This window comes from Dermacentor silvarum, chromosome 11 (genome assembly GCF_013339745.2).
Source record: "Dermacentor silvarum isolate Dsil-2018 chromosome 11, BIME_Dsil_1.4, whole genome shotgun sequence".
Lineage (NCBI taxonomy): Eukaryota > Metazoa > Arthropoda > Arachnida > Ixodida > Ixodidae > Dermacentor > Dermacentor silvarum.
Genome location: NC_051164.1, coordinates 81,818,600 through 81,838,608, shown reverse-complemented (window position 1 = coordinate 81,838,608; position 20,009 = coordinate 81,818,600). Strand labels below are relative to the sequence as shown.

The 20,009-nt window shown below is 48.0% G+C and overlaps 1 protein-coding gene across 3 annotated transcripts in view; it reads right to left on the bottom strand.

The window, feature by feature from the left end:
- Positions 1-3,477: 3,477 nt before the first annotated feature.
- The window catches only part of LOC119433817 (ribonucleoprotein PTB-binding 1-like), a 33,601-nt gene continuing 17,069 nt past the window's right edge, over positions 3,478-20,009 (bottom strand). Inside the window, exons 6-9 of one of the 3 annotated variants that reach the window (XM_037701075.2) lie at positions 15,566-15,649; positions 13,682-14,029; positions 9,296-9,463; positions 3,478-7,709 (exon numbers count right to left, since the gene is read on the bottom strand). In XM_037701075.2, coding sequence (XP_037557003.1) covers positions 7,545-7,709; positions 9,296-9,463; positions 13,682-14,029; positions 15,566-15,649 — 765 coding nt within the window. In that variant the 3' untranslated portion in view covers positions 3,478-7,544. The remainder of the gene's footprint in view (positions 7,710-9,295; positions 9,464-13,681; positions 14,030-15,565; positions 15,650-20,009) is intronic. The other 2 variants (XM_037701076.2, XM_037701077.2) reach the window with 2 other exon arrangements.

The window sequence follows — 20,009 nt, the reverse complement described above, 5'->3', positions numbered from 1 at the left end:
GCGCTTTGACAGTGGTTGTCTGCGGTCATCGAGTGTGATCTATTCATGTTTGCTTGTGCGCGCTGACACCACGCTTGTTAATTCAGTTAGTAAGCGAATGTGTCAAGTTTATGCAGCCGATAAAACTACTATCCCTACTCCTTAGCTCTCTACTAATTTGCTATCGCAAATTGATGCTTCGCCTTTCGGGCGAAACTGCGACATTTTTTTTTTGACAGCGAAAAGCTTGCCTTGTTTCGCGAGTGCCTACAGAAATGTCCAGGAGGGCTTCCGCGTGGTGGTTTTATGTATTCAGTATTTTAAGTAAGTATTTAGCGTCCACAGCCAAACGTATGAGGGAGCGCGCCGCGTTGTCCCTTAGGGAGCCTACATGCAAGCGCCGTTGCATGTAGGCTCCCTATTATCCCTCATACTACGCAAGCGAGGCACCTCCGATAGATGGCGACTTCTTAAGTCCTCGCCCCCAATAGCAATGCAACACCATAGCTGCTAAGCCACCGCGGCGGGTTTGCTTCAGAAGGTTGGCTGCGTGACCTAATGCCCCAAAGCGCATTTCACGAGGCAGTTTTGTGCACTCCTTGTTTAATGAGAATTGCCCTTTCAGTTGTTCACGCTGCTGCTGGCTGTGGGCTCCAGGCACTATGCCTCTGACGTGGAAGCGCTAAACATATGACGTCTTCTGTGCTGGCTGCTGGCTGAGAGGGAGGCCCGTCCTTGAAAAAGGCATGACCTTTTGTTTGAATATACAGCCGCTTTCGCGCCGCACATTGGTGTAATGCGTTGCTGACACAATTGCCACTGCGTGATCTACGCAATGCGCATGTATCTGCAACGCCCAAACCTGGTGTGGGACCCTTTAACTCTTTCGCTACCGCGCCCATTGGGCATCGTTAGCCCGCTATCGATGGTTTGAAATGCCGTTTACGACACCTTCCGCGCTGCTCACGGACACACTGCGCTATCGGACGTGAAGGTTTCTAAGCAGTTCTCTTTTCTTTTCCCCGTCAGGCGGTGATTTTTGAACGTGCTCCGAAGGTTTCGCGATCGTCGAAGTAGAAAGCAAAAAGGCAAAAATGGCCGCCTCCGAGAGCGGCGCGCGCGCTTCGAAAGATCGTAGATCTAATTCCGCTGCGCCTGCGGCTTTCATCGATGGATCGAGCAGCAGTGAGTCTGAGCATGCTGCCTTTTCGTCGGACTTAAGGCTCTGAGAGCGACGACGGCGCAAACCAGCCCAGAACATCGGCGGCCGCAGCCCGACCAACTGCAGTGCTTTCAGTTAGCGTGTGCTTGCGTGGTCAAAATTAATCCGGAGCCCTCCACTACGGCGTGCCTCATAATCAGAACTGGTTTTGGTACGTAGTAGTGGAATACCTGTTCAATGAAAAAAAAATACATTTTGGATTGCGCAACTCCGGCGGTGGCTGCAAATGGCGCGACTGAGCGTGGCCGCGCAGGCCTTACCTTGAAAGCGATCTGCAATGAGTGAAGAGTCTATGTGACACCAAGGGCTGGTAACTTCGCGTGCGCTGTGTTCTCGCCGCTTAGTTCGCGTTAAAGCGAGAGGCTGTGCGAAGATGAATTCATTCGCTGCTGCTGCCGCCCTTCCTCACGCCAGCGTTGTGACAGCGAGTGTCCGCACTCATCGAGTGAGACATGTTCATGTTTGCTTGGGCGCGCGTGACGCCATGCTTGTTAATTTAGTAAGTGGATATTCACGCATTTATACGGCCGATAAAGTACTATCCTTATTTCATATAGCTGTACACTAACTTGCTATCGCAATCGATGCTTCGCCTTTCGGGCGGAACTGCGACTTTTTCTACTGGCTAATACATTTCTAGATGACATGAATTCCAGGAATGTTCAACCTTCTGTATGTGTTAGCAAGATTGAAGGGGTACCGACACAAATATGCTAACCCCAAATAACTGGTAGGTTCCAATGTTGCGAGCTCATGTGCTTCATTGTGAGGTATTAATAAAAGATGCAGCTTGGAAGGAATTTTTATTTAAATTTGAAGTTCGTGCGGGTGACGAACGAGAAAGCGCAGCACCTATCAATGTAATCATCGACGTAGGTCCTAATTGTAAACAATGTTACGCCGCGAGCTTCGGCGATACGTATGTATGTGCGTGTGCACGCAAAGCGATCGTGCGAACTTCTTGCTGTTTACGGATCACGAGGTTAGCGGCATTGAGTTTTCTACAGAAATTACTAGAGGGCTGCAATCGTTCAGCCACCACGCATATGATGGGTAGCACATGGATTTGATCTTTGTGCTTGTGGCTTCATTTATTACGCTTTATCTGCCTTCATTGTCCTAAATTTTAGAGCAATGTATACTTTTCCAAGTGCAGAAGGCTCTGCAAACACGCACAATCACTGCTAATTGCAGCGGTTCAGCCTGTCGAAGTGGCCAAGTCGAAGCGTGCCAAGCGTCTCAGCACGCTGGCTTGCCCCTGGGAAATTCATAAGCGCGGTCTATGCCGGTTGTCGATGCATGCGTCCGTGGCGAAATGGTTTCTATAACGGGCTTCAGTGCTAGAGGTCCCGTGTTCGAATTCTTCTATCGGACAATATTAATACTATTTGGGAATTCACTGCACCATACTTTGTTGAAAATGCAAAGTTTGCAAAGTCGAGAAGCCGTTTGAAGCCAAAAGTCCGAAGTGGCTGAACAGCCCATCTTGCAGATCCCGTAGACACTAGTGCCAGGGTTCCCTCTAGTGATTGTTGTATGAATCGCTATGGTTACCGGTACCACGGCTCACAATAGCAAAGCCGCTGTCAACATCTTGTGACGATTTGTCCAGCTACAATACGTTCAAATTCTCTTTTATTTTAGTCACATCAGTGCTATTATCAAAGGGAAACAATAAAAGTATGATAGGTTAACGATTATGTCACTACCAGTGCTTTACACCAGAAGTTAGGTAAAATATGCAAGTTGAAGTAATAATAGCTTTGCACGCTCTCTGGTTAGACACTGCGTCACCAAATGTCGCTACCAGCGTTGTTCCTGCTTTCTCTGGCTACCCCGCTAACGGCAAGAAGTTTGTGGACACGCTTAAACTCTCCAATGCTGGGACCATAGTGCACTTCTGCCCACTGAAGCTTGCAGACTAAACGGAAGCACAGGTGACATAGTAAACGGTGTGCCAGCGTGCGTCACAGGTCGGCATGCTCACGTGATCATCACTGTTTACAAGCATGTTACTTACGTCATGGGGTACGAAGTGCTCCTCGAAATTGAAACCAAGGCTAGTCGTAACGTAAGAGCATATAACTAAACAATCAACGCACACTGGGGCAAATGAGTTTCTTCACCATGATTACTGGGTCAAAAGCTACTGATAAAGCCCGAAAACGATGCCTCAAAAGAGATACAAAGTTCAGACACCAAGACCACAGTCCACGTTGCACTGACAGAAAATACCTGCACCACAGGGGGCAAGAAAAAGAATAGAGATGCAAGTGTGGGAGTACTGGACTGTTTATTTCCTTGAAACGTAACATTGACTGATAATTATATACATTGAATGGATACAAATGAGTATACGTTGCACATAGCAGAGGAGGGTAAGGGGGGGAATAAACACGACTAGCGGCGGCGAGAAAAGGTCAGAAAGTTACAAATAAAAACAATAAACACACCTCTGGAAGAATATTTTGTTACTCAAGCAGTATGCATGCTCATTTCGAAGATCGATGCCCACAACAGCACTCCAACACTGCGTGTTACACGAGAGCACCGGAAAAAACAATAAAGTATCTAACGAGCCACGGAAAGGAACAACAGCACTGTAAATATGTTAGCGACGGAGTGAAACACCAACCAACATGCGTCTGCGCTTATGAAGAACTTTTCTGCAACTCGATACTTGGTAGCGTGCGACCTTACACATGTATGGCACTACTAAAAAACCCTGATTGGACCAAGCGTTGAATAGTTAGTACGAGAGTGGGGGTGGGGGGGAGTACTTACTGCGTGTACAAAGCAAGAGCATAAATATACACCACGAGGGAAAGGGAGGGTTCGTAGAGGATGAGGGGTAGGTCATCCGCCAAAAGCCACAAGCGTGCTGCTACTAGACGAGAGCTGAGAGAGAGATACAGTGCTAACCGTTATCGTTAACGAGCTATGCGAGCTACTACACTGCTGCAGGCTGCCTATTTCCAGACACGGAATACTTGGCCGCGTCGATGACGAGGCAGGAAACATAGGTTACATGGGCGTCGCTAAAAAGCACGTCTCGATGATGCGACCCGTCCCCTCGGCCGTCTGTTCCCGAGGAACAGCGAACCAAGGAGGAGGTACGTAAATGGATTATGTACAGTACGGTAACCAAAGCAGCATAGCTACAGGTTAATTACGCGCCAAATGCATGCAATGCTTGTCACGTGCAACTCAGGACACAGCAAAACAACAAAGAAACAGGAAGCGAGGAGCATTGCTACAATGAAAATGTCAAAAACAGCCAACACAAAATGAGAAAAACAGCTTTCAAAACCAAGGATGCTTTATCTTTCCACAATAAGAACACTGGGTATGAATGTGCAAACTTAAATTGAAGCACTGAACACGATAAAACACACTGCAATGATTCACCAGGCTTCATTCGCGACACTGGACGAAAAAAAGTAACAGAGGGCACATAAAACAATTTTAAAAACGCAGTGCCACTGCTAATGACTGACCACGATCAAGTAAGGAAGTGCACCCAACACATACTCGACTTGGAGAACAACAAAAAATAGCAAGCACGGATGAAAAAAGATTTGATTTTGGTCTATGCTACGCACACTGGAAGATTCAGCGTTAGACAAGATTAAAAAAAAAAAAAAAAGACTGAGATTGGGAGGTGTGAGGCTGGGTGAGAACCCAGAACAACAGACACAATGCGAGGTATCCTGTGTCTTACATCGCGCACCTTCCTGTCGGGCTGCTCGCTAGAGCGACTACTCCCGACGCCGACACACACACACATACACACACATACAGGGCTCCATTACAAACAACAGCAGAGTAGTGACCAGAGCCCCTGCATACGCATACAACACTCGCACACACACGCACACAGTAAACGCATCACAGTGGCAAAACGATGCAAAAACGAGACACACACACACACAAGCAAACAAAAAAACACAAATATAAAGGAACCACCGTCACTGCCGCGGTAAATCGCTGGCAACAGAACCACAATTAATCGTTATCGTCGCCCTTTTTGTACGCACCACAACAACAAAAAACACCATGACAAAAAAAAAAAAAAACTAACGAAGAATATAAACACACAAACTAAAGTTAGGATCTCTACAAATGCGACAAAAGGAAAAGAGGTGCAAAAGAGAAAACATGTTGCTTATGAGAAAGGAGCACAACTTGCTACGTTGACCCCTGGAAATTGCAAGAACAGCGAAGAAAGGACGCAACAGTTATCCGAGAGCCTCTACGCGAGGCAACAAACAAAATGCAAAAAACGACAGTCAAGGGACCAGCTACGGTAACAACAACACCGACAAAATACGCTGCAATGGCCTGGCTTCGCGGCCTTTTTTTTTTTGTGTTGCAATCTGCTCTTAGTGGTGAGAGGTACAACACCTCAAATGGAAAAATGCGCGCGCTGACGAAATGCTTCTACATTACGACTCTTGAACGAAGAAAAAAAGAATAACAAAAGAACCATCATGCGCGCGTGAGAGAGAGATAAAAATAAAGGAGAGAGCATCGCCTCTGCCAATTTCTCCTTCCTTACAAGTCGCAAGGCTACAATGTCGAGGGTTTCTGCAAAAAGCAGTGCATAAAATGCCAGAAAAGCGGGGGGTCTGCTGCGTCCGCGAGGGAAGAAGAGGTTTTTGCAACACCGCCTCACCTGAAAACTCCAAAAACGATTCCCCCTCTCTCTCGCTGTTGGTGCTCTATACACGACGAACAAAAGAGCGTGCACGACAATGCGCCAGTCTTCGCCCGGTACCTCGGCGATGTGGCGCACTGAAATCAAACAGTCCAGAAGAAAAGCGAGAGAGAGAGAAGACGTGAAAACGGCAGGACTGCCTCTGGAAGTGTCGTCTGCATAGGTTCGTCCAACGCTGCCGCTCCTATTCTCCGTGCGAGAAAAAACACTTTGATGGCTAGTTTTGCAGAAAAAGGAGGATCTCCACAACGTTCACTCGTGCCGGTGCATTTTGCACGCGTCGTCCCACCTTCACTCTTTCGTTTCTTGTTTTTTTTTTGTTACTTTTAAATCCAGCTCCCTCTCCCCTCGACGAGGGAAATACATAGAAACCTCTATGGCGCTCGCACAAAATTGTGATGCGCTCGCCACTACTTCCAAGATAACACTGAGGGGTCGTCGACAGAGACAGGGCTTCACTGAGCCGGGAGCAGGTTAAAGGAGTGAGAAAGCCACGCGACGTAGAAGGGCAATGGGGGAGAGGGACTTTTCGGGGCAAGAGATTAAAGCAAAAGCCCCCTAGACCTCACCCAACGAACGCCAGGAAAAGCTAGGCAACAGGGCACGCTTTCCCCTCGCAGTGCTTTCTTTGCGAAAAGCTGAAAATCAGCTGCCGTCAGGCAGAAAAAGCTGCCCAGCCGGTTCGGAAGCGCATTTGCCCGTCAATGACGTCTGTTACTTCTCATGTCGCGTCAGTTTTCCAACGCAACTGCTTCGCAACAACCGCATTGGTGCTGACTGCGCCATGCGGCGCGTGGCCTCTCTCTATACATTTTGTTTTTAGCGTGTATATAAAGTTCCTTCCGGCCGGAAAAAGGGGAGTTGCCTGCGAGCTCGCAGAAAAGGAGGGGGGTAGCCGGAGGCGGAAGAGCATCGTTTTCGTGTTTGTTCAGTCGTCGACGGCGCCGACGACAAATTGCACAGCAGTGCGTCGTGCCCCTCCCGGTGACCTGCCCGCCACCACAAGACCCGCTAGGACCGTGACCTGCCCTGCTACGAACCCAGTCCCCCTTCCAACACACCCAAGTTCCCGAATTGCTGAGAAACGCCGGAGGCAACAGGCACGCTCAATGCGAGCGGCGAATATTTGAAGATGGTTGCATATCAACAAGGTAAGCTTAATAATGTTTAAAGATCTGAATGTAAGTGTGGGCAGGAACACTAATGAGAGAAGCGTGGACGGGAGAGAAACCAACAACTCAGCCGCGGAGCGGCAAGCCTTAACCTCTGGACAATGCATTACCATTGACAGGCAACTAAGGCAGAAGTGAACAGAGTGGCAGGGTCTCTACGACAGACAGGTTATGGAAGTTCCCTCAGAGAACGACCTGGAATAAAGCTGCTTCGTTTTTCTTTTTTCCCAAGGCAAATCGCACCAATGTTCACGGGAACCGAAAAGATCATAAAAGAAATCCGGAACCGAAACTAACTTGCAATGCTCAAATTTTGCTCGTCGTCTCCTAGCCAAAGTGGAAGTGCTCAGCTGAGCTGCCATTGGCCACACCCGGGTGTGCCGAGGCCGGTGGCGTTGTTGGAGGGGGCGATAGAGAGGAGGCGCGGGGCTTGAGGGGGGGAGGTGGGCGGGCCTTAAGTGCCCACCTTCATCTTCTTGTAGCGGAAGTACGAGTCGGCATAGTGGCCACCGAGCGCCTGCGAGTGCTGGCCAATGTAGCCGTGCTCAGGTGACGGCTCGGGCGACGGCATCAGCTGGTGCACCTTGCGCTTACGGTCTGATGGGGACATGTCGGATTCCTGGACAAACAAGACAGTAGCAAGATGTCACTACACATACTGACACATATTTTCAAACTTGTATAAACTCTACCGCAAGTTCCTCGCACAGAAAAGGATTACACTTGGCAAGTGTGAAGGGTGCGAAACAATTATTAGTATGGGTGTTTGTGAAAACTCGAATGCACGAATAAGAATCGAATAGTGAACGTCCAACCAAGTCAGTTCGCAAATTGAATATCTACATACAGCTCCTTTGGTAGTAAGCAGTTGTATCACATTTTTCAACATAATATGTATCAGACTTAATGCTACATAAAATTACATGATGCAGAAATTTCTGTCTTCCGTAATGATGTACTATTTTTTCGTTTGCGAATTCGAGCAATGAGAAAAACCTTCGTCGCGCTGCCTGCTATGCATGGAATGCAGTATAGAATTTTCTTAGCAGTGTAGGTGTAAGTGAATATTACAATTCCCTGATGACGTGCTGATTCAGTGTACAGTAAAACCTCGATAATTCGAACTCAGTTAATTCGAAATTTCGGTTAATTCCAAGAATTTGAGTGGTCCCGTCATTTTCAATGCAAATTCTTAACGGATAATTTGAATGGCCCGCGCGGCTCTATTCGGATAATTCGAAGTTTCTGGCTGGTAGCAACGTGCGGCAGTTAGGTTAGGGCACTCCGTACAGTCGCCAGCCGATTTTGCGAGCTTGTGGGGACTGAAAAATAGTCCGAAAAACTTGTTCGACCGAAAAAAAGAAAAGAAAGATTAGTGCGGTTTAAAAAAAATCTTTAATAATGCCTCGCCTCATACTACGCTTGGAGGGGATCGACTTGCTTAGATTTGCGCAGCAGTGACGTCGTCTCCGTGTACAGCCGACACGAACGTCACCGCGTTGGCGATCTCCGCCAATGGAGTTCGCCATGGAGATCGAAGAAACGAGCTTCGCACTGCTTAGCTCTCGCGAAGGCACAGGAGGTAGCGCCGATCACTGAGACATGGGTCTCCGAGACACCTGCTCAGTGTACACGCCACGTTCAAAATAGCAACCGAAACTTCAGAAAAAAAAAAAAAAAAAACCCTCACTGAATTAACAAGCATGGTGTCAGCGCACACGAGCGCGGCTGCCGCAGCGAGCGAAGGTTCATGCTGTCTATCTCTTCAACGGAAACTGAGCGGCGAAAGCACAGCGCATACAAAGGTCAGAGCCGTCTGGAGATTGCGTTCAAGATACGGTGGGTGCGAGAACCCACTCCGGCGCTAAGTACGCAGTTGTTAGAAGGGTAGAAGTCGCCCATCCCCTCCTCCCTCCCTCCTTTCGCGTGGGAGATTGCGTTGCCGCCCGGTTGCAAGTTATGCATTTGGTGCCGCAGCACAGTCGCAAAAAATCCGCTTAGTTCGAAGAATTTTCAATGTCCGGCGACCTTAGAATTCTCGAGGTTTTACTGTATATACACTGATGGCCTTTCCTTGTATTTAGCTATATTAATAATGGCATCTGCACACGAAATTGTAGCAAGGTACTTTCATCAGCCGTACAAAGTCAACAGAATCCACACGCTGCACAGCTAGCTAGACTTGCTAGGTTATGCGACCCTCACCTGCTTGTCATAGGAGGACCCCTGCTGCATAATGGGTTGACCCGACTGCTCCTGAGACTGCTGTCCTCCCGCCGCCCACGCCGACTGCCAGCTGCAAGATGCCCCCGGGGGGCTCTGCTGGTCGCGGCTCTCGCTCGACATGTTGATGGCTTCGTTGTTTGCCTCGACCTGCACCACACCAACGCATGAGAGACGGATTAATTGCAAGGTTGCATGGCAGTTGCTCGATACACGAGCCAGGAGCAGTTTAGGAGATGCCGGACGAACAAATCAATACATGAACAGCAAAAAAAGTAAATAAGAACACAACACAGACGAATCACATTATAATGAAGTAACATGAAAATACCTTTGTTATATCCCGATATTCGTTGTAAGCATAAATTAGTTAAGGGCTCACACTTGTGAGACAAAATTTACTTTGTTATATATGGGCTTGTTATATTGAGGTTTTACTGTACTTAGGTGAAATTATTTCATACAACAATGTGCAACCACTGCAGCGCTGATTTGTACTGCGGAAGTACCATTTAGAGACTCAAATCATTCTAACATCACCCCCCCAATGTAGGAGAAACTACAAAACAAAAATACAGTGTAGACAGCTTATAACGTAAGTTGCCGGAGTTGCGAATATTCGCACTATAACCAAAGCAACAATTTTCAAGGCCTGCACATATGCAAAACATGTGCACCGAGCTGCCACGTATATGCGACAGTCGAGGAATGCGGCTAGAATGTTTGCACTCAATTTACAGTCGAATCTCGTTAATTCGAAATAATTCACGCGGCGGCGCCTCCGACAGGCATAGCTCCGGCACCGCCATAGTTAAAGCTTAGGAGAGACCCGTCAATGCCGCGCGTGAACAAAAAAAAAAAAAAATCACGGTGGAAGTTTCATCCTCTCTCAAATGGCAAGGTCGCCGATTCTGCGTTAAGCGGGAAGATGCGTGTACGTGCCGATGTCTCAGCCACGCTACCGTAGCCACGCGTAGAAAACGGCAGTGAACCCTTCTTTCTCCTTTATGCTTCCTCTACTTTCTAGTCACGTGTTGACCTTGCACGCTGTGGCTACGGCGCAGAGGGAAGCAGCGGCGCTGTCCCAGGCCGGCCTACGAAACTGCCCCCCCTCCCCCCCCCCCCGCCGGCAAACGCCCGCTTCCCGATAACGGCAGAAAACGAAACTTAGTGGAGCGGCGGCGCGCACGCACGGTGACAGTCGAAAGTGAGGGAGCTACGAGGGAGGGCGAGGGGAGCCACCGAAGCGGCAGAGTTGCCGAGGCAAAATCCTCTCCCCTGCCGCCCTCCTCCCTCACATTACACGGTCTCCGCGTGCGCCCTTCGCCGTACCGTGCCGGCGCCGCCCGCTCCCTGAAGTTTCATTTACTGCTGTTATCGTGAAGCGAGCGTTGGCAGTTTCGTGGCCCTCGCTCGCTATGCGCGCCGTCATATTTCACGACTCGCACTCAAAATTCTGGTTTCAGCCTCACTGGCTGTTCGTTCCCACCACGTGCCCTTCTCCTCGACTTTGTCTCTCTTTCTTCCTCGAGCAATCCTTGGGGCGCCTGTTTGAGGGGAGCGTTCGCCGTCTCCGCTGACTTCCGTACTCCCAGGCAGCCGCACTGCAACCGGTATTTTGTTTCCCGCAATGGCACTATAAGCGATACGTGTATACATGGAGTGCCATGGGAAAATTAACGGGAGTCTGAAAAGACCGCACTATATACGGTCCTGCACTATAAGCGGTTACGTTATAAGTAGTCTATACTGTAGTATGATCCTCATCAGGGAACACATTAAAAAACTTCTCTTGTGTAAGTTGAATTCTCTTGTGCAAGTTGAATTATGGGGTTTTACATGCCAGAACCACAACTTGATTATGAGTAGGGCTCCGTGTTTTCGGATAAATCCGAAAAAATCCGATCAACACTAGCAGGTAAAATTTTTGACAATTCGGATTAATCCAATAAACTCCGATTTTAACGGCCAATATGACCCTGTTCTGTTCTATATTGAAAGGGCATGTTCTAAGCAGTCATTGATACATCGGCCAGTTTGGCAGATACGTATAAACTTTACCTCACGTCAACAGTATCTTGTAGACCACACCCATCGCACATTTAACGAAGGGCTTGTCGTGCACGGAGTGAGAGACGTATGACCGCTCAACAACTGTCGCACACGTTCATGGATACTATGCTGCTGTCGCTTAAAAGTGGAGACAGACAGTTGAGAGGAACCTTTTCGATGCACTCCATGGAGTACACCAGTGAATCGTTTTGGTATAGTGTTCAAATTGTGAATCTAAATGTGAAGCATAGTTACCCCACGCGTTCGAAATCTATGCGCCAATTTTTAAGTTAGTGTTTCTTGAAACTGACGACATGAGCCAACTTGTGAGTGATTTTGCGAACTATCAGAGCTAATTAATCAATAACATTGTTGAACCGCTGTCGCTTGAAGACATCGCACTGTCCAGTGGCCAGTGCTTTCGCTCTGTGCACTGAGTCTTCTATAGCGCAAACGTTGAAGGTGCATTTTCAAAGCTGAGAATCATCAATCGAAATGAGCGTGCTTCCATCAGTGACAGCAAGCTCGTAAAGTATGACTGCGTCAATTACAAAAAGCTTTAAGGTTGTAATGCGCACAAACGTAGGTGTTTTGCATTCAAGTATTTGAGCTATATGTTTGTGCGTTCAAACCTGCCAGACAAAAAAAATATGCTTCGTGTGTCCTGATGTTTTCGTGCTCAGATACCATTTCATCTAAGATTTTCGAGTATTGAGAATAATGCAAAATTTAACTCTGAATTTCGGAGAATCGGGGATTTACGAGAAATAAACTCCAAATTTCCGCTGGAAAATAAACTCAGAAAAACACCCTCTGAATTTCAAGAAGAATAAACTCCGAAAACACGGGGCCCTAATTATGAGGCAGGCCATAGCGGGGGACTCCGGATTAATGATGACCATCTTTAGCATGCCCCCAACGCATGGGACACAAGTGTTTTTGCATTTTTGCCCCGATCAAAATGCGGCCGCTGCGGCCAGGATTTGATCCTGCGACCTTTTGCTTAGCAGTGCGACACCATAGCTGCTAAGCCACTGCAGTGGGTGTCTCTTGTGTAAGTGCCGCGGCCATCGCAACAGTGGCCGTCTTTACATCGTGCCAGCCGGCATAATAGATGGTGGGCCCAGTTGATTCTGAAGAGTATCTGTCTAAATTGCTGATGCCAAATGCAATCATGGAAGCGGAAGATGGCATCCACGAGTCCCCTCAATTTGCATTATCGGATTGGCCAGGATGCTCCTGGAGCTGCTGCTTTCAGCCGACGAGTGTTGGCATACGGCGTGTCTTGGGCCCGTCATCGGCAGTCCAAGACAACAAATTTGAATATAGTCCGAAGCTATGAAGGTCGTGTGGATCGATTCAGAAGGAAAGCTTCCAGCTGAAGCAAAATTTATGCTGATCTAGAGATTGGAACACGACACCAAAGCCTTTTCGGGACATGACACATCCAGACGCGCAGCTACACAGACAGACAGAATAAGGGACAACAGACTTTCGCAACTTGTGGGGATTGAGGGATGCACCGGCGCTATTGCGTGGGCTTCACCTGTCTGTTGTCCCTTCACGTGTCTCCCGACCGGTTTCAGTGGTGGCGCCCTACTCGCGGTGGTTTACGATGTGGGCGGGACGCCGACTTCACCGCACGGCCGCGTTCGGCAGCAAGTTGCGGAGCGTGGGTTTCGTATCTCCGGGACCAGAGCAGGGTACGTACATGCTTTTCTCTTGTTCGCCGACACCTTTGTGACTAGAACTTGAGCTCGTGCACGGTGCCTTGACCTGTGCGGGGAGCGCGTACTTTGTATTGATTCTTTCCCGACGCTACGCCAAAGAGCGGTGCCTAGTGCTCGCGTGAGCTCGTACCACGCCGAGCCGCACTTGCCGAAAGCCCAGGCCGAAGGAGATTGCCCAAGCTCTCGCGAGTTGACCCACTGGTTATCGCCAGAGCAAGTAGCATAGCCGCTGGGACTTTTCCTAGCGGCGTGTCCCAGCTTGAGCCTGTGCTCTCGCAGCGACGTGCTATAGGCGCCCGTTTCTGTATTTTCACCCTTGGTGCGACCCTTTGGTTCCCCGCCGCCCGGGCATTTGTGCAGTGCTGGTGCCATCGGATTCAATAAACGGTTTTTGTTAACTCAGGGCAATACTGTGTTCTTGCGTTGCGGCCTTAGCACGCGTGCAGTTTTGCTGGAGGCGACAGCTGACGCGGCCCTATGGCTCGCTAAGCTCGAACCTGCGGTGGTCGGTCTCCTGCGAGACACTAGGACCCCCACAAACTTTCCGGGGTAGCTGAACAATGCAATGCATGTACAAAACACGCACCTGCTGCTGCTGCTGTTGCTGCTGCTGCGGCTGGGGCGGGTACGTTCCCTGGCGCTGCTGCTGCTGGCAGGCGCCTGCCTCAAAGGCCCAGCTGGGGTGCTTACTAGAATTATCCATGGTGGAATAATTAAGTGGACACTGGGGCTGGTAGACGGGCTCGCCCTTGCGCTTGTGGCGCTCCTCGGGCGAGCCGCCGTCTTCCGCCGCCTGCTTGGCCTTCTCCTCCCCGCTGCCACTGCTGCTGCTCGAGGCTGCCGAGCCAGGCTGCTGGCCCTCGTACTGGCCGGCCTCGGACGGGGGTGCCGGCAGGCCAAGCGCCATCTGGCCCTGCATCAACACAGCATGGGGCTGTGGGCGTGACACGCTCCTTTTAAAGCTGCTCCTTTAAGACCATATTTATGCCACTCAGCGGCAAAGGCCAACTGCCACAGGATGGAACGCCGAGATGATTGGTGAACATTCTCTCCAGTTGCAAAGCAGCACAAAAGATGACACACAGATACGAAAAGATGATCTGTGTAGGGCACTACTCAAACCATGTTACAAGTGCAAAAGACTGATGAGGTCTGAGCGAAGAAAGCAGAAAGATGAAGGGTTCGAAGAGGTTGAGCTACGAGGAATAGACAGATCATGACATGAATAAAAGTGCGATGGACCAGAAGAGGCGTCTACCGCACAAAGTGGAGGCAGTAGTGTGATGAGCCGAGTTATGGATCAAGAGGTGAGTGAAAGCTCAAGATTATTCTGCAACATGCTTAAAAGCTAAAGCCATGAATGAGGGAAGCTGCTAGAAAAGTCTCATGTACAAAAGTTCCATGGAGACTTGTCTGCCACATTGTCACGTGGAGAAATGAGATCAACGTTGTCTCCATGGAGGAGGAAGAAGATGAAGCAGGCACGTGACGTGATATTCTCTGCTAGTCAAAGCATTTCAGAAGACCAGCAGCAAAACTTAAAGGAAACACTTTGCACATTGAAAGTATGTGCCCTGCAAAAACGGGACTTGTGCACAATATTTCACTACCACGTGAGAAAGTTTACCTACAGCTGCCAGATTGGTTGCATAAAAAAAAAAAAAAGCTTTAAAAGGGCATAATAGCCCGCACTGCCCCCGCAGTCTCCAGAGTTCCTCGTACACCTCACTTACCAGTCTTCATGAAAAGATAGCTGCCTAAATCCCTAAACTTAGAGAAGGTGAATTTTTACAAAGGTGCATATGCACAATTATTCATATGTGACCTTCGGAGTCATAAGAGTGATGATTTCCGCTGTTTGTCAAACAACTGCATAAACAACAGACAAATTGTTTCCACAGTGGTTCCTATGCCAGTTTTCATTGAGCAAAGAGCGCCCGTCAGTGCCATAAGAAAAGCTTTCGCGAGCACTCGCGCCTTTTAACAGTAATACAGAAATCGTAGAATTGAGACTTAGTGACTCAGCAGGTGCACTTATTTTCTGCTCAGTGAAAGGCCGAAAGCGTTTCTCGCTACACACTCATTGCAATATGCAAGCGGTCATGTGACTCCTGTGAGGTTCACTTCTGCATTTTCTTTCTTTCTTCCTATACCTTTCTTTCTTTTCTGGACTGAACAGCCAGAAAGAGGTGGCAGAAAGCATTGCATACCACTGCGTGATAGGAATAGCCAATCATCTGCTGATCATGTATGGACGATCACAAGGGACAGGGAAGCTTTAGTCAAGCACTTTGATACTCCCTTTCTTTCAGAGCAGCATGAATGCTCTTCTTGCAGAACACAAATCCCCACTCCCACTGTCATTGTGCACTATACCCCCTCTTCCATACTCCTACTCTTGTCTTAACAATGAAATCCACTAAGTATTTTAAAGAGTAGCTAGGAGAAGCATGACCACTGCATCACATACCAGGGCCTGTTGAGTGCAAATCTGCTGGTTGAAGAAGTTCTGAAGTGCTATGAGTGCATGGTTACTCGCCGCAGTCGTCGAAACCTGCAAGACAACACAAGCAAAGCAATGCCTTATAAACCCACAGAATTTTAAATGCAGTCTGTTCCACTTAAAAAAACACTACTAGACACCGTAATTACCTATGGCCTGTGATATGCTACAAGCTGTTAAGAATATTGTAATGCACCGTCCAGGTCATAGTAATGTACCGTACGAAGTAACGAGACAGTATCAGTGATAGCTGCGGCACTTTATCAGACACCTGCTTATATGTACTGCTATACTTTAGAGAAAACCTATGATGACATTAATGGCTTTATGATCTTGTGATTACCGCATGAACCACGCGATGCCATTACACATGTACATAAACCTATGTAGCTGATTCTAGTCATAATTGACACTCACAAAACCTCTTTTCAAGCAAATGTGCAGCAACCTGAAAAGCTGATTTGTATGATGACCACTTCCCTACTACTACTACTGCTACTACTACTACAACAGTGCAGTCCACTTATAACGATATCAACAAATACGGAAAATCCCATCGTTATAACCGATCATTGCTATATCTGGAGAAAAAAAAAAAAAAAAAACATGAAAAAAAAGAAAAAAAAAAAAAACTGCCAAATATACCTTATACCTTTGTAGTCCCGAAACCAAGTTTGTCACTTGCGATAAGATGTTAAGATATCGACATTGTGGAAAGTAGGCTGTGAAGAATAAAACGTTTATTTATACCTCTAAATAGCGCCTCAATCTTTTGGTGCGCTGAAATAGAAATCTGCACTTGCTTTCGCATAAGTTTCGGATTCACAACGCCGTGTGCATCGCGTCCAGCTGCTGCACGAACACTGGCAGCTATAATTTAGCGTGTATTAAATCAATGAGCAACTCGATCGACGACATTGCACTTTGGTTGAACATCGGGGTCGGTGTCAATGACGGGCCATTGTCAATATCGTCGTCACTGCTGCTGCTGTCGTGGCGTCCGTCGCACAACGCCGCCGTCTGTCGCAACAACAATTGCCCCGTCGGAGATCTCTTTGCAGAACGAGACAGCACTATCTACACTCAAAACTCCTCCATCGAAGCACCACCTATTTCATCGTCGATAGCGACGTGCTCCCAGAGTTCGGTAATGTCAGCGGCTTCCACCGTGTTGGTTTCGCCCAGGGGAGTTTCGTCCTGGCACGCAAAGCCCGCCTTTGCCGTTGATCAGCATGGCCACTACTCTTAGCCTTCATGATCGTGGCGCTCTCGGTTTTCATAATCGTCGATATCATCGACTTTGTGAGCTCGTACTTTTTGCAGCTTCCTCTCGAGAGGCACAGCTTTGCACTTTTTTTTGGCACATCTTCCGCTGCACTTCCGTGGCACATTTCCGTGCTTGCTGAGAGAGAGACAGCTTATGGGGTTTTTTTCCGCTCACCTCCTCTTCTATGGACGCTCGCAAGACCGCTGGCGCCATCTTGTGCACACTGCGCCAACTCGCGATGCTCTCCGTGGCTTTCGCAATCGAAGCGTGTGCGGGATGCACCGTGCGGTAATGCTGGCAGATATGAACTCACATAGGCGAACTTTTCGCCATGCAAGAACAATCATCCACATAGTGCACAAACATTTTTGGCTTGGGGGTCAAAGTGCAAACCACCTGCTTTTCAATGTCCTCCATGGCGAGCGCGGAGACTGTGAACCGAGGTTGAGGCACCCATAGCAGTTCCACTAGTCTGTAGAACTGATTTTTGAAAGCAAAGTAAGTGCTTGAAAGGCAAAATTCTAATAACAGACAGATGTGATTAATAGAAAGGGGAGTGCAGTCTTTCAGTGTGGGGTCATGTTCAAGTGTACAACGTGTCACAGAAAGCGCGAAGGGCCCAGGCACACTAGTGAACAGTGAAACCACATCAAAGGACTCCACACAGTCGTTTTCACCAGTACTCACATTGGACGCCATTTCTACAAGGTATCTTGAGTGGTGAATGTAGGTTTCCGTTTTGCCGGTGAGAAGAGAGAGTATCTTATGAAGATAGGTTGACAAGGCCCGTGGGGAACCCATAAAATCTACTATAGGCAGTAGAGGAATTCCTGTTTTATGAATTTTTGAGAGACCATAGAAGCTTGGGGCAGAGGCATTTCTGCATATTAACCTCAAGTAAAGGGTTTTGAACTTCTGGATGTTGCTTGAAAATTTCAGACATAATTTTTTTATCTAGGTTTGGGTTTGCGACGTTGGATCTTTCTTGATCTTGGTGCATGCTTCTCCGTCAAGAAGATCCTCTGCTTTCTTCTCGTAGTCAGCTCGACCCATGACGACAGTGCTGCTGCCTTCGTTGGATGGGAGGACGATGCCTTTGTACTTCAAGTCTTGTAGAGCCTTCATTCACCTCATCGTCTGGAAGGATTTTGTTTTGGCGGGTCAGTACCTTGGACAGAATTCCTATTGCTTTTAGCCTAGTCTCTTGACAGACGCAAATTTCCAGATGTCGCATACCATCCTCGACTGCTGGGATAATCTTGGGAATGGGCGGGGTGGTTTAACATTGAACCCAAGTCCCTTGGTCTGTATGAATACTTCCGACGTTGAAACATGCTGGGTTGATAGGTTCGTCACAAACCAGGCTGCCGAGTTTCTTTTCTTGCAATGCCTTGTGCTTGCTGGCTTTTGTAGAGGCAGCTTTCTTTGTAAATTCCTCCAAGGATGGCATGATTCCGGGAATACGATGTTCCAGCTGGTGCCGGGTGAAGAAAAGGTTCAGTTCTTTTTTCCTGATCGTCTCATTGCACTCCCGGCGCACTGCGTTACACTCCTGGGACGCAGTCAGGCTTCGAAACATCGAGCTTTTAAAATAAATTTGGGTTGGAGTTTTCCTTCTCTTTAATTAAAAAAGCCCTGCGCAGTAAGTAGGCAAATCTAGAATATGCAGTGGACTTCTACTGAATTTAAACACAGCAGACCTAACCAGCTCTGGTCTCCAGATGAGACTAACATAACAATACCTATGCTACTCATAGAAAAGGCACAAGGTATGCTGGTCATTACTAGATCTATCATTTGAGGGGGCAGTTACTACAGCGAAACTTGGCACATTTTGGACACACAAGCATGTTTCCACACTAATAGCAATTGGTGCTCTACAACTACTGTATTTCAGTGCCTGGAACTTGATAAAACCTGCCTGGGCAAGCCTTGAGCAATACTGAGCTGCTCAGTACATTTTTTCTCAGCTGTGCTCATAACAGCCTAGCTTTGTGCTTTTAATAGTTACGTCAATAACACAGGTTACTCTTCCAACAAAAAGACCTTCACTTTAATAAAGAATTTAAGCACAAAGCAGACGTACTCATTTAAGCATATGCCAGCGCTGGTATAATGTCAGGATTCCTTTCACCCACTTTTTACAGCCAGTGGAAACCACTGATATAATGTTGACGAAGTGCCACTCAGACCAGTGGCAAAACATCAAAGGCAATAGCGTTGCGATATACAGTAGCATCTCGTTTATATGTTCCTGTTTCGTACAATTTGCCAGCACCAACCTTCAAGATCGTGAGCACAAAACATTAACTAAATTAACAAGCATGGTGTCACGTGAGCACAAGCAAACATGAACGCATCTCACTCGATGACTGCGGGAACTCGCTGTCAAATCATTGGAGCAAGTCAACGTGGCAACAGCAGCGAGCGAATTGAGCTTCGTACCGGCGCTCGCAACATGATCTTAGTCGCGAAAACACAGGGATGGCCGACTCTGCCCCTACTGCAAATGGCGTTTAAGATACACTAGCGCAGGCGGGCAGGCGGCGCAGAACACCCCCCCCCCCCCTCACCATCCCCAAACTACAATCATATGATACATTTTCTGGACACTAGATGTAATGTAAATAAGAAAAGGCCTGAAGCACATGTACTGAATACTGAACACGGATCAAAGCATGTCCTCCTCCGCAGTACTTAGGCGCAGTTCCCAGATTTTTCTCTCGCAACTCACACATGCACAAAAGCGTCGGGCAAATGCGGAACAGCTCCTTGCGTGTCTGTGCCCTTGACAAAACAGAAATGCGCACAAAGCGTAGTAGCTGTTCGCCACAGCAACTTCCTTGCAGTACTCGTCCGCCTGTTTCACATGAAAATGGTAACGCACACTCAGTTTTCTATCCCGATAACAGCAAACCTCCTGGTGTGTAGTCGCACGCCGCATTCACAGCTACTGCCGCCAATCCCACTGCGATAACCATCTTCACCTATCTGTGCCACAGCGCGCATGGTGGCGTAGTGCTATTGGGAGCGTAGTGCCACTGTAAAAAAATATCACTGAATGTAATTGAACTTCAATAAGCGTGCAAGTCAGTGCTACGTTCACCCCACGCAAGGGCGACTAACATACTCAAGCAACATCAC